The 26,843-nt window shown below is 44.0% G+C and overlaps 1 protein-coding gene across 2 annotated transcripts in view; it reads left to right on the forward strand.

Moving 5' to 3' along the window:
- The first annotated feature begins 769 nt into the window (after nt 1–769).
- LOC147617244 (Endoplasmic reticulum vesicle transporter protein) overlaps nt 770–26,843 on the forward strand; it is a 37,612-nt gene continuing 11,538 nt past the window's right edge. Inside the window, exons 1-8 of one of the 2 annotated variants that reach the window (XM_086776868.1) lie at nt 770–877; nt 989–1,048; nt 1,153–1,184; nt 3,163–3,262; nt 4,286–4,368; nt 5,151–5,226; nt 12,992–13,059; nt 13,698–13,779. In XM_086776868.1, the coding sequence (XP_086632994.1) occupies nt 3,172–3,262; nt 4,286–4,368; nt 5,151–5,226; nt 12,992–13,059; nt 13,698–13,779 (400 nt within the window). In that variant the 5' untranslated portion in view covers nt 770–877; nt 989–1,048; nt 1,153–1,184; nt 3,163–3,171. The remainder of the gene's footprint in view (nt 878–988; nt 1,049–1,152; nt 1,185–3,162; nt 3,263–4,285; nt 4,369–5,150; nt 5,227–12,991; nt 13,060–13,697; nt 13,780–26,843) is intronic. The other variant, XM_086776869.1, reaches the window with a different exon arrangement.

Here is a 26,843-nt window from a genome sequence, read left to right on the forward strand (position 1 = left end):
AACTTTTTCCTTTGCCAATCAAAAGACTCCAATGCATATTTTGGGCACTCACCCTTTATTGACGAGGATGCCACCTAGAAGGTAATAGCTAAAAGTGGCTGGACATAGATGGGCATGCTAAGGCTGGGTTTAGACTGAATGGTAGCAACAACAAAAAGGCACAGGGCAAGGGCGTTGCATGTGAGTTGGTACATACAGGAAGATTGGAGAGATCCTCATCAACGGCACATCAAGGAGGACTGCTCGCCTCACCCCCCCGGCACTTCACCGGCCACAAGCAAGGTTCAACGCATCACACGGGGATGATCTCCCTCCCACTGCAAGAAGCCAAAATGAGTGTGGCACGTCTCGAATTTGCCATTCCACCTTACTAGAACTCACCAAGGAGGGCCGTTGCGTGTGAATTGGGAAGGGGCGGCATACTTGTGCTGAGAGCTGGCTGCCGCCACGAATGTTTGAACCCACCCTAAATCAACACAAAGCCCCCTTTTTGAAAAGAGGGTTCTATTGTCCCACTTTTTCTTAAGAGCATTTGGCTGTATATAAAGGGTGCCCAAATATATTTAAGGAGAATGATGCCTATGTATAAAAGGGAGAATGTGTTCGAGTCCAGGGACGGCTCCGGCCGCCCGTGCTATGTATAAAAGGGAGAATGATAGCTCTGTTCGAGTCCAGCGAGACGACGGCTCCGGCCGCCCGTGACCCCGACTCGAAAAACAAAAACAAAAGGAATGATAGCTGTGTGTAAACGGCCTAAAATACTTGGCTGAGTCTCCTACGATAAATATTTATTGAAGTTCAACCCTCTTTTGACCACTTCGCTTGGAAGTTTGCAATTAGCATTTTGCTTGAAGTATTTTGTGTTCCGCTTACAGAGGTTTGTGTCTTCCGATCTGCTAAGCCCACTTTCTGCACATAAATTTGAGAATTTGATTACAGTCTTAATTACGGTATTAAGCCCTGCCGATCCCCTATGTTCAATTTGCAGGTTCCTCTTCTGTTGCAGACCGTTTGGATTAACTGTCCGAGCGAAGTAATTAAGCAGCTGGTAAGTTCTAATCAAATCTTCTAAGTGGTCTTAATTGATTGAGTTAAGCTAAACCTAGATCAACTGCTTACCATCAAGCTAATATTCTGGGTTCTTGGCTGCAGCGTTTTTTAGGTCTTTTTGCCTACGAGAGACGGTATGGCTTATACCCTCAGTTGTTTGCACATGGTTTTTATTTGAATTATAAGCTTTTTTATTAATTTTTTTGCAAATTTCAATTCACCTTTTCAACACAACACAAGCAAAGCTGTGTTTGCTACCATAGAATTGTAAACCAATGAGCCTCATTAGATGCTTCAAATGATTTAGGATTTGCTACAAGCTAGACTGGTCAGTTGGAAGATTGACTTGTCCAAAGATTTTCACGTTGTTACCTTAGTGAAAGTGCAAATTGTTATTTATGTGGAAGGGAAGCTTTCACATGCATCAGCCCAAGGCAGAATGCATGTGCAATGGCTTTTGGTGAACTATGAGAGATAGGGTGAGGGTTTCATAGAGTGCTGGCCATTGTGAGTTTATTTGTAGGGATCACATGATAGATTTTGTGCAAAATCACGGTGGATCAAAGTTTAGGATTAAAAACGTGATTAAGACTAATGATGAAGATGAGAGTAATGAGGGAACGAAAAAACTAAAACTATCAACTCATTCCACTGATTCGAGACTTTTTGAAAAAAGACCTACATGATTTTATTCCCTTCCATGAAGGCTTCAAGAGCCCACACAATCCTCATGTGTCTAGCCGAATAAATGAGACTATGTTACTACACACACTACCCATGTGATTATCATACAACATTTGTCTAGCCCATGTGGCTTGTCTTTTACATTCATGAATCTCGCCAACAGTCTTTTCCAAAGTAACCGTTCGGTTCTCAACAATATATACACAAATACAAAGAGTTATGATTTCCCTTCATTCATATAGGATCACAAGATCAAATCTCTAATACTCTCCCTTAATCTAGTAATCCTAGATCCCTATTCTTTAACATAATTGTATTAGTGAAGGATTGATTTGAGGCCTCTAGCTCCTACACAATAACCTTGACCTACTAGTTTGGCATTTATACTTCTTACAAACAAGATAGGAGAACAATTCCATAAATACAAGAGGTTAAGAGCACTGCCTTTTGACATGGACTGAAAACAAATGCTAATCTTCTCTTTGATGAGATATGTCGGTGTTTTTAGCATGCATAGTATTTGCAGTGTGTTTATTTTTCTTTTTTGGTTTAACAATCTTGGACCCAATGTCCCATTTTTAAACAATAGATACATTTCTTGACATCCTTCTGGTTAGTACTTTGGAAGGTCTTCTCTGTGCTGATGTAGATTGCTCTTTGAGTCGCTTATCTTTCTTCATGCGAGAATTTTCAATTTCTTCAAGAGTAGGGTTGGGTAAATTCTTTAATGTAGTTGTAAGATTGCGAAATCCTTTTGGCATGCTTGAGAAGGATGTCAAGTGCAGTATCATTTGCCACGGGTGCACCAATGCTTCTAAGTCTAAGTTTCCTGTTTTTTTGGGGTCTTAAGTTAGTTGCATTCTTACCAGCTTATTAGTGAGCTGAAATCAGCATTTTTATAGATCTGAATAAGCCTCTGCTTAGTGAGCTAGCTTGTCGTGTGCATCAAGCCTCAGATGCATGTGTCATGACTACTGAGGCCATGCACAGGATAGTTCAGGAGGTATAGAAACCAATGATAAAGCACAAGGTCATTGAGTGAGTGATAGGTGAGGATTAGGGTTTGTACAGGGTCAATGCAGGATGTAAGGCCGTGAAGGGATATTCAGGACAAAGGTATGAGAATGAGCAGACTGGGAACAAAAAAGCAATAGAAGACATATGTTGGACATGTTTGGATAATAGTGTTACGACAATCCCAGTATATTTGCAGGGCAATTGGGGAGCATTAAGCAGTCACGCGGTCAGGAGCTGGCCATGGGGAAGTCCCTTATTAGGGACCCAGTGCCTTTGGGACCCTGTGATGGTGTCATACGTGGATCAATGCTTGCTGCCTAAATCAATTCAGTGCCTAAGTCTGTATGTTAAGATAATTATGTCCACCAGAGTATCTGACATAGCTTCTCCCTGTTTTGAGTCTTTTTGCAGGTCGTAAGAATGGCACTAAGACTTCAAGCATTGAAAAACTTTGATGCATTTCCACATGCCGAAGAACATTTGACATCGAAGACTAATTCTGGTGCCATAGGTGCGTAACAGTTGTTAGAAGTCTGAGTACCATCTTTGGTCAATATGTAGTGTCCATTATTTTTATGCCAAAGGTTTTGTTCTTGGGAGTGAAATAAAGTTGGCATGTCAGCTCATGCATAAATGCATGAAGAAGTGTTGATGCTTTGAATGTTGGGGTAGTAATTTTAAAAAAGTGAAGATTGTGGCTACCATGGCTTGCTTTCACATCATCTACTGCAGAGAGTAGAAAATTGAGGACCACACCATTAAGTTAGTGCGGGATGCTTAGCCTCACTGTAAGTTTTTGTCAGAGGTCAGATGTTTCTGGGCTCTAGAATTCCCTTAGTGGTGTATAAATCCCTGTGCATAACCATCCTCACTACACGTAGGGCTTCTGTCTTTTTATCAATAGGGCTCACAATGGCCTGCACTCTGCTAAACCCTAAACTTGGTGTGAATTAGTAGACATGGTACATAGGTTTTATGTCTAGGACTGATGCATAATGCTGGTTTGTTCTGTGTATTTGGAGTACACGTTGGTGCTGTAGCAAAATTCCATTTTTTCTGGTAAAGACCTTTAGCTTCCTTTTGTTGTCAAAGGCACTCGTTTGTCTACCACGAAGAAGGTAACAGAAGTGTGTTCGGATTAGATGTAATACAAGGATTATGGTCTTAATGATAATGTCTGCACGTGTTCATTAAAGAGAGAGAGGTGGAGTGCATAGAGTGGGAAGAAGGGGGTGGTTTTTTTTTTTTGGGGGGGGGGGGGGGAGGGGGGAGGTAGTGAAAGAGGAAGACAAAGTGTGGAGGAATGCACACCCCCCATCACCTCCACTCTGTATGCGGCACGGTACCCTGATTACTTATCCCTCATGATGTGTATCACCTCTTCTCACCCCCCTCCATGAGGCATGCCACCCCAACGAGCTACCATGTGTGTGCTTTAAAGAGCGTCCACATTTTTGGACTTTAAAAGTCAGTCTAGAGACATGACAGAAAACCAGGATTCTCATATTACACGTGTTCGGTGGTTATCCTGCAGTCTCCCTAGTTGGACTGGTCATTATGGTGACGCTGTTTGTACACGAATTAAAGTTCTATCTCACAACGGTAACAGTGCATCAGGTAGCTCCATAAGCCCAGCTTCTTTTTTATTTCTTGTTTTTGTGCGAGTTTTTATTTCAGTGTAATGTTTCTTATTAAAGTTGCATACTTACAATGCATACGTGCACACACACACACACACACACACACACACACACACACACACGAGTACTCTTACCTTCATTTTTTTCAACACTACACTCTTCCAGTGATGGCCAGCCTATGGGATTCTATATGCACATGTGCTGGTGTGCCATCTTGATAGCAGGGGTGGTGGCTCTGGGACATAATATATGAGGCTGGCTCTTAAGAGAAGGCGAGTGCTAGCAGATCTAAGTGGAAGAACACTGGAAAGTATGGTAAGCTCAATAAGGACATTTGACGGTTTGAGAGGGCAAGACTGGACTGTGGGCAGTAGAAACAGGGTGGCAGCGGCTGGGCCATGTTGTATCAAGGCAGGGCAGCAGCCAGCACCAGGCAGACCTGCCTACAGTGGTGAGCTGGCTGACAAGCCTGGTTGATTGGCTTGTTAGGCTGGTCATGAGGCATGACCGCTGTAGTTGGGCCAGCCCCAGCAGGTCGGCTTCTGGAGGCAGCTTGGGAGCTATTTTAAGCCTTGCCATTGAAGTGTGGGGGTCTCATGAGCGCACTGATGAAAAATTGCAGCCATTTTATTTAACTTAACACCATAATGATTTTGTTACTTTGTATGTATTACCATTTTTTCATGTGGATTTAATGGCTTTTTGTTTGTATTTGATTTTTATTCTTAGAGTTAATCAAGCCTTTTGCTCACTTGGTAGATGGCGGTTGATCACACACAAGGAGAGACTCTTCCAATTCACATCAACATGACATTTCCAGCACTTCCTTGCCAAAGTTTGTCTGCTTCTCTAATTTTTAATAGGAATTTTAGGAGCAACATGAGTTTTTTCAAAACATTTTATTAAGTTTTACATTATTGCCACCATTAAATAGCGTCATAAAGTCTTTTAAGCCTCTACTCTCTTACAGAAACAAGCACACCATTCACAGCAGAAGCCCTGAAAACATCCTAAAGGCAGGATCTTCAAAGTCATATCTTTTGTGCAAGAGAGAGAGAGAGAGAGAGAGAGAGAGAGAGAGAGAGAGTTCTATTAACTTTTACAAAAGACCAAGGGTCTATGAGACCAAAAGTGTTGCAATGTGTCCATGAAATGACAGAATCATGGAAAAAACGTGTTAAAAATACCAACTAGAGCTGAAAGAAAAAAGGGGAGAGAAGAAAGAAAGAAAGAAAGTCATATTAACGTCTCTGCGGAATGCCTTGAAGGCATATGGGACCAAAAGACATGACATCACAATCATTACAATCCACTTCGGGGTGCACTTAGGCGCAACTGCGCATAAGCACGAACATTGAAAATAAAAATAAAAAGCTAAGGGTCAACTACCATGTGTAATATGAATGCTTGTGGTACGTAGGAGAGAGCTAGTTAGTGGGGTTTAGGCTTCCGGAAGTCTTTAATTATTGCTCTTCCTTCGCGGAGAGAGAGAGAGTTCTATTGACGTCTACAAAAGATCAAAGGGTCTATGAGACCAAAAGCGTTGCAATGTTTTCAAAAGACCCTGCAGCCCTGTAAGAAAGAAAGTTTTATTAAACATCTTCAAAAGACCCTCCTCTATGCCCTCGTATCTCCTTGTCTCTATGCTCAAGATCTAGGATGATACCCAAATTTGACCAGTGGCTATCCTCATGGCATGTGACATGTGTTTCTATAGGTAGCTTGGTCTCTGTATGAATCCATCTGGTGTGAGCTTGCGGAAGTGCTCTTTGTAGAAGTGGGATTTTGGGGGTAGCTCCTACGGGCCCAACGATGTGGTGTCGGTGTCTAATCTAACCAAGTCTGTGTGCATGAGGTGATTGATCAAGAGGCATCGCATAATACTCCCCTTGTTAAAACCCTAAGATCTCTCTAGATAATTGTTATGCATAAACATGCATAAATCAGGCATAAACTCAACCACCCAACCACCCCCGAGTCCAAGGGATGCACACATGAATAATAATGAAATACATCATACCTCTACCTTGATGTCCCATACCATCAAGAGGTATAACACAATCCAATAGCATGTAGCTATGGTGTGAAATGGTAGGTGAGTAGATATGGACCTATACACAAGAGACCATAGCATAAGCCTCCAAGCCCCCAAGCCTCCTTGAGTGTGTCCCATGCCCCTAATATATAGGAGGGCCCTCAAGTGACTCGACTTTCCATTCCCCATGTGTGACCCTTGGATGCCTGACCCTAACCTTAATCCTTAAGGTTAGTCCTAACCCATGCTCCACTAGAGCTTGTTCCCATGCTCCCATGCTCACAAGCCTAATGTGGGTTAGCCTCCTAGTATATGCACACATTATGTGCATATAACATAGCACACATAATGTACATATAACATACTTCCCCTCTCTCAAAACATTGCACTCTTGCAATGAAAAGAAGGAGAACTACGCTGAACAATCTCAACCGACTCCCAAGTCGAATCCTCAATTTCCCTATCTTTTCACCTAATTTTAACCTCAGGGATTAGTCAACTAGAAAGTTTCCTTTCCCTGAATTCAAGAACCTTATCAGGTTCATGTGGAACACATAGGATAAATCTTCGACTTCAACGAGTTCTTGAAGAGTAACTGTGGTATCCTCACCTCCCAGTTTTCCTTTCAATCTATTAATATGAAAGACTGGATGAACTCTAACATGTGGAGGTAGTTTTAAGTTCAAACGCAACCGTGCCAATCCGATGTATAACTCGAAAATGGACCACAATATCTAGGAGATAAATTCGAGCGTTTTTCTATTGACAAAGTCTGAGAATCTTTAGGAACATTAAAATAAACCAACGCTCCTGGTTCAAAAGACCGAGATGAGCGTCCCCTATCAGCATAAAATCGTGCCCTATCTTGAGCACTCCTCCTGATAGAATCTCGAGCTTCGGTCAGCATTTCCTACATATCACGCAAGAAACCCCTCGATGCATCAAGCTCGATGTCCTTAAGACCGACATCAATAGGTGCCTTGGGTTGATACCCATACATAAGTATGCACGGACTAAAACCTGTAGCCGTATATTTAAAAGTGTTATAGGCAAATTCCATCATTGGAAGATATTTTCCCCAGTATGATGATTTTCTAGAGACATATGCACGAAGCATATACTCTACAATCTGATTCATACACTCTGTTTGCCCATCAGACTGCGGATGATCAGAGCAATTCACATTCAAAGTAACTTCCTCGTTGTAAACCATTCGGATAAAGTAGGAAAACATGGCATTATAACAGCAGAAACCAGGGATTCATCGGCGCCTCGACATACCCACATCTGCATATAGAATAATCGACGTCTCGAGTTACCCATATCAACATAGAGAGTCATCAACGTCTCGATGAGTCACATATGTCCATCCGTAAACAATCAGGTTGACTATATAAATCACCTAAAGTACGGAACTAGAGAAAGGAAGAATCCAAATTTCCTTATCCGAACACAACAAGATAAACTTGTTTGAACTCTAAAGAAAGAGAATTCAATAAGTGAAAATGCCGATGAGATTACCCTCATCAAAACATGCAAGCTATAGATAAAAGAAGTTTATCTAGAGAATGCCCACACTATAACTTCTAGTGAATTTAGAAAATGAGATTGTCTTTGAATGTTGAGAACAACATGCTAAGTGATGTAAGCAAAGCAACAATCTTGAGCCCAAATTATCCCATAAGATAATATATGTGAGGGATCACTAGCGTCCCATACCACCATGATACCACCCATACATACCTTAACAATTTGAAACTCCCTAGTATGCTGTCTAGGAAATATGAATAAAATCCTGTATAAAAAGAATAAGATGGCCTTATCCAGACTTTCACATACTAAACCTGTCTCTATATACTTGAGACTACATCAAGGAATAACTCCTTCTGAGTACATCATTAGAAAAGAAATTGAATTATTGACGCCTTTCTAATGATAACTACCCAAAACACAATAAAGTTAGGGTAGAAAAATAACTCACCTAGATACATAAGCAACTAGGTATCCGAATTGGAATATGTACAAGAGTACAAGGAATATAGTCTAAAATTACGTCCAAAAAATGAAGGCAAATGCTTCCTTTAAAGCATATGTAATTATTCAAAAGATCAAAAGATCCTTATAAAACCATGGATAAAAGCATAGAAGCTCCTCGAATCCATAAAGACCATAGTTGATCATAAAAATCAATGCATACCATCTAATGGACATTAATCATGCCAAAAGACGCATTAAAATTGATGGCCAACTCATCAATCCGGAGTATATGAACAGTGTGTCGTTCAAGCAAAACTCCAAAGTAAGCAAGTGAAACACATGTGTGTAACACTCAATAAAAAATTCCTAGACACAAGTGATCTAGGTAGAACCTGATGAGTCCATATAAAACTTGGAAAACATCCAATAAAAATTCACCAAAACAAACCGATCAACTAACCCATGATAGAATTTGTCTTAGGCTTAAGAAATTAAGCACAAATCACACTTAAATAAGTGCAAAATAAGTTATTATGGAAAAGTGGTGAAACACACTTTGAACGCAAATTATAGCCATCAAAAGAAATTAAGGAACATGTCCAAAAAGAATGGCTAAACAATGGTAAAAAATCATGAATATATCGTTTAGAATTAATCCAAACATAAATATCCATTAATACGAGATATAATCGTATTCATAATATGCGAATAACCCGCATCTATCTAATGTCAGCACGAGAAAACGTACCTCAACATTAAATAACCCTCGAAAATATTAAATTCTTGAGAAAAAGAATTATCATGATTTTTTTCTAATTTTTTCTAATTTTTTAGGACCTCAAAATATAATAATTTTAAATTCCACCAAACTTATCTTATGGCATTCTAAACCTATATTTTTTCAGAAAACTTTTAGCAATTAATTTTGCTAAAATATCATTGATATTTTAGAAATATCAACTTTTAGGATTTTTAAAAATAACATCTAGAATATTCCTAATTTTTCCTGAGAATCCCATCGTTCACGAAATTTTCAATTCCGCTCGACAATTCTTAAATCGAATGAAAATTTTTAATTTTAATGGATTTTTTAATTTTCTAGGTCAAAAAATATATTTTAAAGGAATTTGAATGGTCACGGGCGTCCGAATGGACACACCACATGCCAAATACCAACCCCACATTTTTTCGAAATTTAAAATAACCTTTGTCTAATTTTTCACTAATTTTCAAGAATTTTTTTGAAATTTTTAAATTACTCCGAACGCATCTTAGAATACGAACGGTCAAAAAATTTCCAAATTCTAACGGTTTTCCCGGAATACGGAAAGCCAAAAGTTTTGAGAAAATGAGAAGGCAAAAAAAATCGGAATGTGAAAGGTCAAAAGTTTCCGGAATACGGAAGGTCAAAAGATTTTCCGGAATTCGGAAAGCCAAAAGGTTTCGCGAAAATGGAAAGCCAAAGATTTTCCGAAAGATGAAAGCTAAAAAAGTTTCAAGAAGAAATTTTCAGAAATTTTTGAGAGATTTTTTCCTCAAATCCCATAATTTCTCACTATTTTTCAGGCTTTTTTTGAAATATTATCAAAAGCTTTTTTTTAAATATAAAAAACTTATTTTTAAAAAAAATTTAAAAAAAAGCTTAATTAGGCTTTTGTGGGTTTTGATTTTTTTTAGGCGGGAGGGGGGGGGGGGGGGGCGAATTTTTCGCCAGCGGGGGCGGCTGCACCTCTCCCCGCGTTGCGCCTGATGGAGGTGATGGAGAGGGAATCCTCCCTCTCTCCTCTCTTCTTTCTTTCTCCATCCAAAATACAATCCTCCTCTCCTCTCTCTCCTCTGTTAACCACAGGGAGATTAACTTTAATCTTTGATTAAAGTTTTTAATTAAACAATACTTAATCATAATCATTAATTATGATTAATGTTTAAAAAATCATTTTTAAGAGAATTTCTCACAGAAAAAAGAAGGAAAAATCAGATTTGAGAGGCGGAGAGAGTCCCATGCACACAGGAGAGCATTTCATGCATCAACACGTTGTCCCCTACTACTGAATTTCAGTTGAAAATCGACAGAAATTTGATCGCATATCTGTGGAAAAAACCCGCAAAAATGTGTAAAAAATACATTTTTAATCATAAAAATGCTCAAAAAATTAGGAAAAAACTCCTAAAAAATCCAGGAATTTAGGGAATCCATTCTACCAAAAATATCCACAATAAAATATGTGGTATTTTTGTAAAAATTTCCATTAATGCTTGATTTAAACCATAAAAAATAGGAAAAAATAGCATTAAACTCATGGAATTCCCCGCAACGTCGATTCGTCCATTGAATTGTAGTAACGCACGTTCCAATATATCGATGATCCACGTGCAATTCATCAACACAAATCAACAAAATAGCATTTTTATTAGTAAATATTAAAATTTACTTCAAAAAAAATCAACAACAAGAGATTGCTCTGATACAACTGTTAAAACCCTAAGATCTCTCTAGATAATTGTTATGCATAAACATGCATAAATCAGGCATAAACTCAACCACCCCCGAGCCCAAGGAATGCACACATGAATAACAATGAAATACATCATACCTCTACCTTGACGTCCCATACCATCAAGAGGTATAACACAATCCAATAGCATGTGGCTTTAGTGTGAAATGGTAGGTGAGTAGATATGGACCTCTACACAAGAGACCATAGCATAAGCCTCCAAGTCCCCAAGCCTCCTTGAGTGTGCCCCATGCCCCTATTATATAGGAGGGCCCTCAAGTGACTCTTGACTTTCCATTCCCCATGTGTGATCCTTGGATGCCTGACCCTAACTTTAATCCTTAAGGTTAGTCCTAACCCATGCTCCACTAGAGCTTGTTCCCATGCTCCCATGCTCACAAGCCTAATGTGGGTTAGCCTCCTAGTATATGTACACATAATGTGCATATAACATAGCACACATAATGTACATATAACACCCCTGAAGGCAAGTACCAAATGCCAAGCTGAACTGCATGTAATCCACATCAATGCTCTGTAACTGCACCAGTGATAAGCATAAGAAGAGGTAGCAGATATACGCATGTGTAAAGGCAACAGGATCGAGAAGTCATGCCTGTGAGACATGCAATGTAAGCTGCAAAAGTGAAACTCATCAATGGAGGATCCGATGAGGAAAAATCAGCAATGGGAAGAGCTGAAAATGGGGAGAAAAAGTGGGGGCTCGAGGCGGGCATCAGCCAATGCTATGAGAGGATAGGTAAACTCTCAGCGATGCCATAATGAGTGGCATGTATGGCAAGTGTAAAGATGCATAATCCCACAATGAATAATATACATGTAACATGTCAAAACCACGAGAGCAAGCCAACATTGGCCAAGTGTGTAGAAAGCACTCCCAGTTAACATCACATGTGAGAAAGTGACAATGTCAACACTGTAGAAACAATCCCGCTGCAAGGAAAAACAACATAAAAGGCATCTCCAGTAGACATCACATCAGAGAAAGCGTCTAGCATAGACCAGCATAAGGGTCAACAAGCATAAGTGACCATGAGGCATCACCAACTGCATGTGGGCAAGTAAAAACCCCCCTGAAATGCATCTGCCAGACAATGCATACCATGGAGTACAGACTATAAAGCATAGTCATCAAAAGCAATGGCATCAGAAGACATCTCTGCAGGTGATGAAGATGTAAGGGTCAAGGCTGACACATGTGTAGCCAAATTGGCTTGATTTGCACCTGTGGAAGAAGATGCCAGCTTCTGTTTTTCACTCTCAATACGCTTCCTGCATTCCTCTATGGTGTGCCCTGTTTTCGTGCAATAGTTACAACGCTTTTTCTTTTCAGGCTTGTCCTCTGTCTTGGGAGGATCCGATGGGCTAGGTTTAGGCCTAGATCTATTTCCACGAAAGGGAGCAGCCATTGCTGACTCAGCAGACATCATGTTCCTGTTGGAACGAGATTGCTCTTCACTGAGCAAGAGTGTCACAAGGTTGTCAAAAGTGGCCGCATTAAGTGCATTGCCAGCCAACAACCGCAAAGTGCCAACAACCGCAAAGTGGTGCCAAATGTCTGATAAGAGTCAGGCAAGTTGCGCAAAACTGTTTGAACAAGATAGCTATCTGTCAAGACCTCATTAGTGTTAATGAGCTGCTCTCGTAGGTCCTTCACATGTGTAAGGTACCGATAGAGTGCGGGAAGGCGGCTGCAGCCGACGTCGTATGGAGGGTGGCTGCGAGCTGTGTGGTAAGCTCATCAAGTGGGATGTGGGGGTCGAGGTTGGAGAGGATGCGGTAGACGTGATCAGAATAGATGGAATATATATATATATATATATATATATATATATAGAGAGAGAGAGAGAGAGAGAGAGAGAGAGAGAGGGAGAGATTTGCAAAAGGCCATTATGGCCACTCGGACCCTAAAAATACAGCATATACAATCTGTAGTAGGAGCTGTCTAGATCATTCCTCAAAATAAAGAAATGAAAATGTGATATGGTGCATGCTAGAAAAGCACTGGTAAGTACTAATGTGTCCTGACCATATGCTTCTCTACTAAGGCTGCGTTCTGATGTTGGCTGCAGTTTTAAGTGTTGATGCGATTGACATGTCAGGAAAGCATGAAGTCGATCTTGACACCAACATATGGAAAGTAAGTGTTGCTTCTTTATTCTAAAATTGTAGGAGTCATATTTCTTTTGCATATCAATCAATGCTTAGCCTGTACCTTTCATATGTTCTTGAAATAGAAGTGTAAATTTGTTTCACTTGTCTAGGTTTAGAAAGAATAATGCATTTCAAGTTGGTGTGTGAAATGGTGCTCAGTCCATTTTGGCATGAACTGTTGGCATGAACTGATGGTATCCAATTACATGTTTCCTCGTGGTGAAAAGAAGTTATGGGCATTCAATATTCTGATCCTCAAACCTCATCCACCAGTGTTCCATGTCCACCCAGGAAACTCATCTTTAAAGAGCTCATCCAATAGTGGGTTTCACAATCAACTTTTCCATCTTGATAACCTAGGCTAATACACCAACAATTTTTCTTTTTGGGGGGGATTTGGCTCCTATGCCCTTGTCCTATACCTTAAAGATTTACCTTGTGTTCCTCCTTGATGAGTAGCATTGCAGAGTTGAATTTGTGAGAAGGTAAGTAATGTGAATTTGAAGATGCAACCCTTGCTCGTGTTGAAACTTAAACTTCTTTGTTTGTGGTGTGCTACTTCTGACTTGTGAAAGACAATCCCCTAATACGTTGAAAATATTTTTGTTGTGATGATGTCCACAGCTCAGACTGCATAAGGATGGTTACATTCTTGGCTCTGAATATTTATCCGACTTGGTAGAGCAAGGACACAATGAGGGACATGGTACGCATGTGGAATGCACTTCATATGCTATACATGTAAATGTTTGTGGAAATATAGAAATCAAAGTAATTTGTTGTCTTTTTTATATAAAGGGGCTATGACACTATTCTATCCTTTGAGAGAAAGAAAGATATATTAAGCGTCTACTAAAGACCTAATGGGTCTATGAGACCAAAGTGATACAATACTGTCCATGGGCCTATGAGAGAGAGAGAGAGAGAAAGAAAGAAAGAAAGCTGTATTAACGTCTACTAGAGGCCGAACTTGACCTATGAGACAAATCAATGTACAACTGTCAATGTCTTTTGGATGTCCAGGAAAAAAAAAGGACAAAATGAACATGAAATAAAGTATGAAAGTACTAAGCTAGTGGGGGGGTGTGATGGATGGAGCACTACTGCTAGAGGCGCAGTATGCAACCTATATGTGTAGGGTATACAAGAATGCAATGCAGATCTGTCTAGCTCCAACCAGTACCATAATGGGGGTGTAATATGTGATACATAGGCGATGGCGAGGCAAAAATACCTCGGAGCATGATCTCCGGGTGTGAGTGTAAGTGAGCTAGCCGCTCTTGGATATGGTGCTGATGTCGAGCCCGTATCTCTGTGATCTTCCTCTGATGTAGTGTGGTAGCTTGGTGCTCTCGGTCTCCGTCTGGCTCGGAGGTCCGCAACGCGCTGAAGTGTAACCCCCTCTTGTGTCAAGGTAGGCACTAGGATAGATCTCTGGAAGAAATCAGTGAACTGGAGCTGTCGCCCACCTCTCCCTGTGGTATGAGTCCGTATCAGTGTCTCTGTGGCGCTGTCTCTCTAACAAGAACTAGCCAAATCTGCGCTGGTCTGCGGACTCCATGATCTGGCGGAGTGAGGGATGTCCACTGAAGATGGTGGTGTATCTCTCTCTAATGACACTATATGCTCTACATCTGCATACATAATGTTCCTCATTCTCAACCTCCTCCTGGCATAGTCTGCATATCCTCTCTGCTCTGGGGATCCGTGTTGCCCTACCTGCCTCAATCTCAAGCTAGTGTGATGATACTTTGAGCTGGCCAATCGCCACTCGGGCACTGTGAGGCATGTACACATCCATGTATCCAGGTCTTTGTATCAATCCATCCGCTGAGATACACATAAACTGATCTCTGTAGTATAGCATCTTTGGCGGTAGAGGCTGACTGGGTGTAATCAAAGTCTCTTGAGTGTATCGTTGCCATGAATCCTGCCGAAGGACTCTGTTCCTCTCACTGTGAGAGAGCTGGATGTGTGGTGCATGTATATCATACTGGAAAGGTGGCAAGTGATCTATGTCGAGACCATGCTGAGTGAGCCACTGTATTATCTGTGAATACCATGATCTCCTATCTCCACTCTCTGCGAGCTACCTGGACGCCGCAAAAGCTCTATGTGAGAGTCGATCTGATGGCATATCTCTGATCCTTTGTATGAAGCAGATCGTCTGGAAGAGGGCCTCTACTAGCATAGGAGGTGCGACAAACTCCGTCCGGACAATGTCATGTGGGACGGAGGGTTTGTTGCGGATCATCCGTGAGAGCATGAGAATCTGAGGCCTCTCTATCTGAGACCATGTGGAGGTGGCGAGCCCAGGTGCCCATACTGCTGCAGCATACATCAAAGCAGGGGTGACTAGTGTGTCAAACAACCACCCTTCGTGCGGGACTCTTGGAAGTGTGCCTGATGACACTGTCTCTCTAGCATGGCCAGAGCTGCATACCCTCGTGTGAGTCTATCCCTGGCTGCCTGTGCCATAGTAAATCTTCCTGGCGGAGTCGTAAATGTAATCCCCAGGTACACATATGAGTCTACCACCTCTGCCTGTCCTCTTGCTAGTGTGAGGATGGCCTGTCGTCGAACGAGCCCCGAGGTGTGGAAAATCATGGCCTTGGTTTTCCCAAGGTTCACTGTAAGCCCCCTCTAGAAGTCATCGAGTGCATGGAGATGGTGCTGAAGTCCCATCCGCGACTCAGAGACTAGAATAATATCATCTGCATATAGCATAATGTGGACTGTGGTACCTGAGATGTCTACCCCATCCCCACCACCGTGACCAATGAAGTTAGCCACCTCATCGATGTATAGCCCAAATAGTGTAGAGAGAGTGGGCATCCTTGCTTCACACCTATGGTGCTAGCAATAACATCAGATAGCCCCCCCGGGGCATCGTATGCGCCCGAGGACATGCTCATATAAAGCATAGATGCCCCAAACCATCTTTGATGGGATCCCCAATGACTGTAGGCGCTGGAAGAGTCTCTCTCGTGGCACTGTGTCAAATGCTTTGTGGAAATCCACAAAGCAGCAATATAATCTCTTATCCCGCGCCCTAGCCTAGTCAATCAGACATCTCAGAGTGAATATATGGTCAATAGTGGAGAAAGCTCGTCGGAATCCAGCTTGCCTTGTTGGTGCTCGCAGTCCCTCCTTCTCTGCATATGAGCTCAACTATGCCTCGAGCACTACGCCATAAAGTTTGGCCAACGTATGACCAATCATGATAGTCCTATAGTTGCTGGGGTCTAGCACGTCTCCCGCTTTGTGGAGAGGCACGATGGTGTGCATAGTCCACTCAGCTGGTAGGCCCTCCACTAGTGCCCTATTAAAGAGGTGAGCAACAAAGGGTCCCAGTGTGTCAGCTGCATAAATAAGATGCTCACTCTGTATACCTGTGTGGTCAGCCGATCTCCCATGCTGTAACTGGCGGATAGCTCTCTCTACCATTGAGGCAGTAAAGAAAGTAGAGGTGGTAGGGCGGGACTCCTGTGGTTGTGGTATGGGCGGCTGCTGAGGGATATGGTAGAGGCTCTTTGCATATGTGTGCCATGTGTGTGGATCCTCAATCGGGGTACGAGGGCGAGGCTCTCTCATCCTGCGCCATGTAGTGGCTGCATCTCTGCTCATGAGTAGGTGGTATATATCCCAATACTGTGCCTCCTCATATGCACGCTGTTGGGGTAAAGGCATAATGCCCACCCTTATAGTGTGTACAAGCCCATAAGTTATAGTACATAGTACACTTAGTACTTTTAATGTACTAAGTGCACTATGTGTACTAGTGCAATATACATGTGTGATAGGGGAGTCACACACTCATGCCTCATGAGTTGACTTATCCCCACAACTCTCTCTCTCTCTCTCCCTTGTGCTTCTCTGTGTAAATCTCCCACATAACCTAACCCTAATTCTCCCATCAACTGGTATCAGAGCTTTGGTCACCAGGTTCTCCTCCCTCTTCTGCTCTGCTGGCCGCCCCCCCTTTGTGCTGGTCGCCTGCTCTTGGGCCTTTTGATTCCTGGTCGCCCTGCTGATTCCTGGTCGCCCTGCTCCTTGCAGCACAAAAGGGGCTGGCCAACCAGCTGCCCCAGCCAGCATACGTGGCTGCCCACGACAGCCAACGCAGCCCAACAAGGGCTACCCAACCAGCTGCCCCAACCAACCAGGCTGCCCAGGACAACCCACGCAGCCAGCCCACGTGGCTGCCCAGGCTGCCCAACCAACATACGTGGCTGCCCAAACTGCACCTGGCACCGGGACTTCGCTACGTGACTTCGCTACAGGCTACTGTGCTGTACCCGACTGCCTTGTTGTACTCACCGTGCAAACGTGGCGAAGGCAGCGTGAGCAAAGGCATGCGTTGAATCAAGCGCACAGGCGGACGTCAACAGCGCGAATAGTGCCAGGCTGCGTACAAGAAAGCTCTCATACGCGTGTGGGTTTCGTTCATCTCCTTTGCGCTCTTTTGCTCGCTTTTAACAGTAGCGAAGCTGGGGTTTTGGAATCTCTTGAGGCTGTGCAGAAGAGGGGAAACCAGGAGTTTGTCACCCAGCCGTCCCTACCTGCACATCTGCAGGAGCATCAGCATCAGCATCAAGCATCAGCACCAAATTCGCCTGCAAATCAGAGAAAAATCAGAAAATTACAAGGTATTTTGCTTCAATTTTTTTTTGGGACTTGCAATTGAGCAGGTACAATTATCAATTGAGCAGGTACAGGTGCCCAATTGCTCAATTTTTGAGCAAAATTGGCAAAATTGGGTGACATTGGTCACAATCAGGATCAATTTGCAGGAAATTGGATGTCGAAATTTGGGGCTTTTGATGTAATTGTGCAATTAAGCACTCATACATGCTGTATGATGTGAAAAATCGCACATTTGGGCAAAATTGCAGCAAATTGCAGTGCAAATCAAGGGGCTTTTGTGCCGATTTGGTTGATTTGCATGCAGGCAATCGCATTTGATGCTGTGGATAATGTGTTGATGCCTTACAAGCACTCAATGTGCCTGTAAATCAAGGGGGTTTCATGTATTTGATGTATATGTGGCCAGGGGAAAGCATCGTGAACACTCTGGATGCCTTCATGTGCGTCAATGTACCATGTATGATCAGAAATTGATTTTAAATCAAGGGGCTTTTCAAGTTCGTATGCTTGTTGAGCTTGGCAAAGCAGCAGGCAAGACATTTATGCCTTGAATCCTCAAAAATCAGCTTGCAGTCAAGGGGCTTTTGCCCAATTTCTGTTCGGAACTGTTGTATGCAATGTTCGGGACTGTAAAAGTGTGATTTTCACTCATTTGGACAGCCAGGAGAGCATTTATTGCTACTGTACCTGCTGGTATAGATTTGGCACAGCTTTGTGCAAGTTTTGGCATGGCTGTACACTGATTTGAGTGAGGAAAAGGTTCAATTTCAGTTGCTGTACTTGCCGGTACAGGTTTGGTACATCATTGGTGAGCACTTGGTACTGCTGTATAGTACTTTGGAAGGGCAACAGAGCACATTTAAGGTGCTGTCCAAAATCTGCAGCAACCAGATTTTGGTGATTTCATCACATAAAGTGGGAGAAAAGTTGCATTCTTGCTTCCGCAGTGGGAGATAAAGCTTGGGAGAAAAAACTGTGAGCACTTTGTGTGCTTTTGGTGTAGTGTTTGCACATTTTGCAGGGAGTCAGGCATTGACAGGTTGCATTTTGCTATGGCAACCACAGGTGAGAGCTCTTCATTGCTTCACATCAAGAAGCTTGAAGGCTCACATAACTATGATATTTGGCAAACCCAATGCTACAATGTGTTGCTCCAGAAAAAGCAGCACAAGCCTATCAAAGAAAGGGGTGTAATGCCCGCTTCTCTTACTGCTGAAGAGTGGGAAGATATGGATGAGCTGGCAAGATCTACTATCATGTTGTCTGTGTCAGACTCATTACTTTTCAGCATTCGTGAAGAGAAGACAGCTTGGGGAATGTGGCAGAGATTGCAGGACTTGTATGCCCAACAAAGTGCCTCAAGCAAAGTGTATTGGTTGAAGAAACTCATAGGTCTTCAGATGAAGGAAGGGGCGTCTATGACAACCCATCTAAATGAGTTTAATGGTATTGTCAGCCAAGTTATAAATCAAAAGTTGGCGATGGACGATGAGTTCAAAGCCACTTTTCTGTTATGCACTTTGCCAGAGAGTTGGGACACATTCAGGACAGCCACTAGCAATTCGCATGCTATGCTGTCATATGCAGATGTTGAGGGTGCTCTTCTTCAAGAAGAGATGAACAGGAAAAACAACTCTGTTGGAAAGTCCAATGCAATGAATGCACGTGGGAGATCCCAGCAAAGGGGAAAAAGCCAAGAAAGGGGAAGGAGCAAGTCTCGCTCCAAAAAGGATTTGGAATGCCATTATTGTGGCAAGAAGGGACACATTAAAAAGCAATGCTACAAATGGAAAAATGATCAAAAGGAAAAGGGAAAAGGCAAAGACAAAGAGAAAGATGAAGCCAAAGATGTAAAGCCAAAGGGCAAAAGTGGAGTCAAGATTGAAGAAATCAATGTGTCACATGCAGGTGGCAGTGAGGATGAGGTCCTCTTTACTTCTTCACTTAATGCCCATTCACTTCTTACAGGTGGTCATGGTATGCACTCATGGATCATTGATTCAGGTGCCTCCTTTCATGTCACAGGTTGCAGAGACTTGTTTGTCAGGTATACTGCTGGCAATGAAGGAGTGGTTTATTTGGGTGATAACCATGCATGCAAGATTCTTGGCAGAGGTGATGTGAGGCTTGTATTTTCAGATGGCTCACAGCTTATGCTCCATGATGTCAGGCATGTGCCTGAGATCAAGAAGAATCTGCTTTCTACTGGACAGCTTGATGATGCTGATTATGTTACCACATTTGGTAGTGGAAAGTGGAAAATTAGTAAGGGCTCACTGGTTGTTGCCAGAGGCTCTAAGGTGGACACTCTTTATTTCATGCATGCAGGTGTTTGTCACCATGCTAATGTAAATGCAACTGAGCTGCCGGAAATTTCTATGTGGCATAGCCGGTTGGGACACATGAGTGTCAAGGGAATGGAGCAATTGTCTCGTTTGGGTTACTTGCCTTCTCTAAAGTTTTCAAGTTTTCAATTTTGTGAGCATTGTATATATGGTAGGCAACTACAGTGCCCCCACAAGAAAGCTCTTGGACAGAAAGATGCTCAGTTAGAGCTTGTGCATACAGATGTATGTGAGATGCCTCAGCTTTCTTTGGGAGGGGCAAAATATTTTGTGTCATTTATAGATGATGCCACACGCAAGGTGTGGGTTTATCCTCTTCGTTTGAAGAGTGATACATTCTCAGTGTTTGAGAAGTTTGTTGCTCTTGTTGAGAATCAAACTGGCAAAACACTGAAGGCTTTGCGTTCCGACAATGGTGGAGAGTACATGTCCAAACAGTTTCAGGACTTTTGTGATGCTAAAGGCATCAAGAGGGAGCTCTCTACTCCTTATGATCCTCCACAAAACGGGACAGCAGAGAGGATGAACAGGACCATTCAGGAGAAGGTCCGTTCTATGTTGTCACATGCTGCATTACCTCATGGTTTTTGGGCTGAAGCTGTTATGACAGCCGTTCACCTTATAAACAGGTCACCTAACACGAGGCTTGGTGGGAAAGTGCCAGAAGAAGTATGGACAGGGAAGCCTCCGTCATACAAGCACTTGAGAGTGTTTGGTTGCGTTGCGTACGTGCACATACGCAGGGAAATGCGCACCAAACTTGATCCTAAGTCTCACAAATGCATATTCCTAGGATATGGTGACAGAGGTGAAATGGGGTATAGACTTTGGGATCCCATGAATAGAAAGATCATACGCAGCAATGATGTCATTTTTGATGAAACATGCATGTATAAGGAGCCTGCAAGGCAACAGGAGCCTGGCAGAGTCATCTTTGATGATGATGGACATCATGGACAACAACAAAGGGCTGTAAATCAGCCATTACAGCAGGAAAACCAGCCCTTAAATGGTACTGAAAATGGTCCAAATGGACAGCCAGAGATGGCAGAAGATATCCCTATGGATATACCACAGTTAGAGGAGATACTGGGCATTATATTTCAGCCTTATGGCATGGAACAGGAGCCACCAATAGGTGATATGCAGGCTGGACAGCAACCTGCAAATGATGGTCATTGGGTACGGAGGTCCACAAGACCCTCCAGAGTCCCTGACAGGTTTGTTCCAGGGGTTGACTACTTGATGCTCACTGACTGTGGGGAGCCCTCATGTTATAAGGAGGCTTTACAGAGGGCAGACAAGGCTCTATGGGAGCGTGCCATGAAGTCAGAGATGGATTCTCTGCACAAAAATGGAACATGGAAGTTGGTGCATTTGCCTGCAGGCAAGAAGGTTTTGCCATGCAAGTGGGTATACAGGCTCAAAGTTGCACCAGATGCAAAGCCAAGATACAAAGCCAGGTTAGTGGCTAAGGGCTTCAAGCAGGAATATGGTGTGGACTTTGATGAGATCTTCTCTCCAGTGGTCAAAATGACCACACTTAGAGCTGTGTTGGCTTTGGTTGCGCATGATGATCTGGACTTGATTCAGATGGATGTGAAGACTGCTTTTCTTCACGGTGATCTCCATGAGGAGATATATATGCAGCAGCCAGAGGGTTATGCAGTGAGTGGAAAGGAGAAGCTTGTATGCAAGCTGAAAAAGAGTCTTTATGGGCTCAAACAGGCACCAAGAGAATGGTATCATAAATTTGATACATTCATGAAATCTCAGAAATTCAGGAGAAGTGACATAGATCACTGCTTGTACACCAAGAAAGCTTTGGATGGCAGTCTATTGATTCTCATTTTGTATGTTGATGATATGTTGATTGCCGGGAAATCTCGTAAAGAGATGGATGCCTTGAAGCAGAGGCTGCATCAAACCTTTGATATGAAGGATTTGGGTGATGCGAATCACATTTTGGGTATGCGGATACTTCGGGACAGAAATCAGCATGTGTTGTATTTGTCTCAGAAGGAATACATTGGCAAAGTCTTGCAGAGGTTCAATATGGACGGGGGGAAGAAGACTAGTACTCCTTTGCCTCCATATGTGAAACTCAGTGCTATGGACAGCCCACAGTCAGATAGAGACAGGGCTGATATGGCCAAGATTCCGTATGCTTCAGCTTGTGGCAGTCTCATGTATGCCATGGTTGCTACTAGGCCGGACATTGCATTTGCAGTGGGAGTGGTTTCTAGATACATGGCCAACCCTGGCAAGAAGCATTGGGAAGCAGTGCAAGGTGTCATGAGATACCTGAAGGGCACACAGGATATGTGCATTTGCTTTGGCAAACAGGATGCATTAGTGCATGGTTACACGGATTCGGATTATGCCGGTCATCCAGATAACCGGAAGTCTACTACCGGTTATGTATTTACATTCACAGGAGGTGCTGTGTCATGGATATCCAGGATGTAGAAGTGCACAGCCTTATCTACTACAGAGGCCGAGTATATTGCAGCCACAGAGGCTTGCAAGGAGGCATTATGGCTATCTCGGTTAGTGGTTGATTTGGGTTATACAGGGGATATTCCATTGTTGCATTGTGACAGTCAGAGTGCCATCCAGTTGGCAAAGAACCCTGTTTTTCATGCAAAGACGAAGCATGTGGATGTGAAGTATCACTTCATCAGAGAGGTGATAGAGAACAAGCAAATTCAGCTTGTTAAGGTTCATACGGATGACAACCCGGCTGATCTGTTGACGAAGAGTTTGCCTCCAGAGCGGTTTGCTCATTGCAGACACTTGATGGGCATTGGATGAGGCCAGTTTCAGCCTTGATATGGCCTTGTATATTATCATGTACATGCTGATTTTTCTTTTCCTTTATTTAAGGGCACTTTGCCTTTAAATGGGAGGTTGTTGGGGTAAAGGCATAATGCCCACCCTTATAGTGTGTACAAGCCCATAAGTTATAGTACATAGTACACTTAGTACTTTTAATGTACTAAGTGCACTATGTGTACTAGTGCAATATACATGTGTGATAGGGGAGTCACACACTCATGCCTCATGAGTTGACTTATCCCCACAACTCTCTCTCTCTCTCTCCCTTGTGCTTCTCTGTGTAAATCTCCCACATAACCTAACCCTAATTCTCCCATCACACGCCTCTTATGGCGTGTGAGGGTCCTCATCTGTCGGCTCGCTTGTCTCTGTGTAATGGTCCCCAGTGCTCTTTGGGCACAGAGGTGTCTATATAGCTCTCTGCACTCATCATCATACCACCGATTCTGGGGCATGCTCCCATATCTATATGTGTGCAATGTGTGTATGATGGGGGAAGCTGCGGGTGGCGGCCGTATGTAGTAGAGATGACAGCTGGGTGGTGAGTGTGTCTAGAGGTGATAGGGGATCCATCTGGAATAGCCCGTCATATACATGATGCTCATATATGTCTGCCAAGTCATGGGTGAAGTAGAAAGTTGTATGCGATGCCTGTGTGGGCTGTGTGGGTGCTGGTGTGGAGCTCGCCAGTGACAGTAAGAGGTACGTGTGATCCGCACCAATAGGACAGGGGGGGATGGTGAAAGATGTCATTGCCTGTGTGGTCTCCATGGACCCCATGATGTAGTCCACTCTGCTACCCCCCCCCCCCCCCCCCCCGCGATTGTGGAAAGCGTGTCAGTGCTCTTGAATCCTGCCACTGTCTCATCCCGTTATAAATAACGAGATGGTGTTGCACTCCCAGCTCAAGTAAGTGATGACCATATCTAGTGTTATCTAGCCCCATGTCCACTGACACCCTGCAAGCTCCCGTGTCCTCCACCTCTAGTGTGTGCATCACCTCGGGGTGCTTGAAATCATAAATGTCGCACTATCTCTGTGTCCGTGCATTGAAGTCCCCCATAAGGAGGAGTTTCTCCAGGTTGGAGTAGTGTATGATCTCATTTGAAAGGGCTGCATATGGTGACTCTCCCAATGGCCCTATGTCCTCCTCCTCCCCTCAACTCTCCTCCTCTGCTGTCATGGCATATCTCGATCCTCTAGGAGAGAAGTAGCATAACACCCTATCTGCTGAGAGCTGCAGTCTAATCCACATGTATCTAGCCTCCTAGTCACGTGCTACCATCTGTAGGCGCTCCTGTAGCTCTCGCTTGAAGAGTACCGCTATACCTCCAGATCCCCTCGATGTGCTCTGCTGTGTGGTCCCCCTGTATATAAACTCCCACTGATAGCCCTCTACATTGGGTAGCCCCCTCTTTGGGCTCTGGTGCGTCTGTGTAAGTAGTATGATGTCCCGTCCCTCCATAACCTCCTCCGTCCTCCTAGGATGTGTCCAAAGTGCTCCATTGCAGTTCCAAACTGCTGAGTGTATTTGTGAATCTGGATCCTCCATAGCCGATGTCCCATAGGCTGCCTGGCGCTAATCGGTGGCCTTGCCATCGATGATGACACGGCCATCGCGATAGAATGCTCTCTTGCCCTCTTTCCGGGCCTGTGGGACTCTCGGCATGCATTTTTTTCTAGTGTTCTATCTGCATCCTTGTAAGGTCGTCATCCAAATAGATGGGATCTCCCTATAATCCTCGTAGAATCCTCCTCTTCCTCATGAAGGTGACCCTGTCCGTCTCTCCTGCAAACTGTAGGATGAGGGCTCACTTGCATGTTGAGTCTTTCCCGGCTCTCCATGCTTTGGTGAAGGGGAGAGGGTCCTCTTCCCTGTAGCTAAGCTTCATGCATAGAAGTTGTCCATCTTTCTCGGGAGTGGAGTCGGGTGTCTCGGCTATACCTGTGACTCGAATGTTGAGGCGGCGGGCATGCCTCATCTTCTCCTCCTCAATGGTGGTGTGAATGATTTGGTGTTCTTCCCTTTGTCTCCTCCCTCACTTCTTTATGGATGTTCTTCTTTACCGCTTTAACCCATCCCGACTGCTTGGCTTCGAGTTTTCCCTCCATGTCCTTTGTGATCTCCTTGGAGATCTCTTCTTTGATGGCCGTGAGAGTTTTGTCATTGATCTCCCCTTCTTCCTTCTCGGTGTTCTTGACGGCCACCAGTTCCACTTTCAGTGCACTCACCTCCTCCTTGTGCCGTGTTCTCTTGTTCAAGGTTCGTGACCCGTGCTTCGAGGGCCATGATATGCCGGTGTAATTTGTTCTCCACCTCAATGAGGTTGGAATCAGATATCTTCTTGTTCTCCTTGATTAGTGCCTTCATTGCCGTCTCAAGGGCCTCGAGCTTCTTGGAGACTCGGAGCCATTCCTCGTGATTACTTTGCAGTGCTTCCCACAGGCAGGGAGTAGCGAGGGGGAGAGAGAGAGAGAGAGAGAGAGAGAGAGAGAGTTATGTTGTTGCTTGGGGGCATGAGGAGGGGTGGGTGGGATTAGAGAGGCAAAGGGACTAGCGCACAGGCGTGAGGAAGGGTGGCGCAAGAGAGAGAGAGAGGGGCTGCACACACAGAGGGGGCGAATGCAAGCGAACACAGGAGATGGCGAACAGGTGCGATGGGTGGGATTAGGGAGGCAAAGGGACTAGTAGGGTGCGCAAGAGAAAGAGAGAGGGGCTGCACACACAGAGGGGGCGAATGCAGGCGAACACAGGAGATGGTGAACAGGTGCGATGGAGAGAGAGAGAGTGTGTTTTTGACAGCGCGAGCACAGCAGCGCAGAATAGTAGGGGTGCGCAAGGGTGGGTGGGATTAGGGAGGCAAAGGGACTAGCAGGGTGCGCAAGAGAGAGAGAGAGAGGGGGGCTGCACACAGAGAGGGGGCGAATGCAGGCGAACACAGGAGATGCCGAACATGTGCGATGGGGAGAGAGAGAGAGAGAGAGAGAGAGAGAGAGAGAGAGATGAATGAAATGAAATGTTATATTAACGTCTTCAAAAGGCCAAAGTGACCTATGAGACCAAAGTTACAACCATGTGACATCTGATACACTGTCTGGAAAAGAAAAGAAAGAACTGAAGGTAAGTATCTAGCCCTACGATACATCAGTAGGGAGCATCCGGAAGCAGCAACTAGGGAGAGTGGGAAGCTAATGCTACTAGTCAAAATGGGGTACATGAGTACATGGATACATGAATACATGAATATGGGGGAGTACAAAAGTGACAGTGAGTATAACAGTATATGGCTGGAGTGGTAATCATCCTAGGAGCTCTAGCATGGGTCTCTGCCGGATGGCCTGGATATCTGCCATAGTGAGATGCCTGGTCGGACGAGCCCGATGCCTTGCAATGATGCTCTGAATCCTCCGGTGTAGGCACCGTCTCCGATGTGAGGATCCGCGAACCCTCGGGCGTTTGGATATGCCCAACTGGATAGCTCTCTCAACTAGAGTCCCACGGGGTGCCCACTGCTGGGCTGTCGGTTGTGTCCCCTCCCGGGTAGTCCCTCTAAAGAAGTGAGTAATCTGTCTCTGTGTGGACTCCGTGCCAGTTGGGCGTCTGCTCCTGATAATGGACTCTCTGAGCCTGCGGATCTCTAGGAGATAAAAACCCAAGCATCGCTGATCACAATAGTCCATGACTCTAGCCAGTGGTCCAAATCCCTCTCTGAAAAGGCAATGGTAGCGCCCTCGAATCTCATAATATGCTATGCAGCGACAAATGTAGTGCTCCTCCGTCTCTGGTTCTATCCAACAAATCTGACAAATCCTGTCCTCTGGAGGTATGCCTCTAAATCCGCCTGTCTCTATCTCTAACTGATGTGAAGAGGTGCGGATCTGCCCAATGGCACACCTCAATCCATGAGACAGATGGGTATCCATTTAGCTCGGTCTAAGT

This window comes from Cibotium barometz, chromosome 37 (genome assembly GCF_041138505.1).
Source record: "Cibotium barometz isolate CiBa-2024 chromosome 37, ASM4113850v1, whole genome shotgun sequence".
Taxonomy (NCBI): Eukaryota; Viridiplantae; Streptophyta; class Polypodiopsida; order Cyatheales; family Cibotiaceae; genus Cibotium; species Cibotium barometz.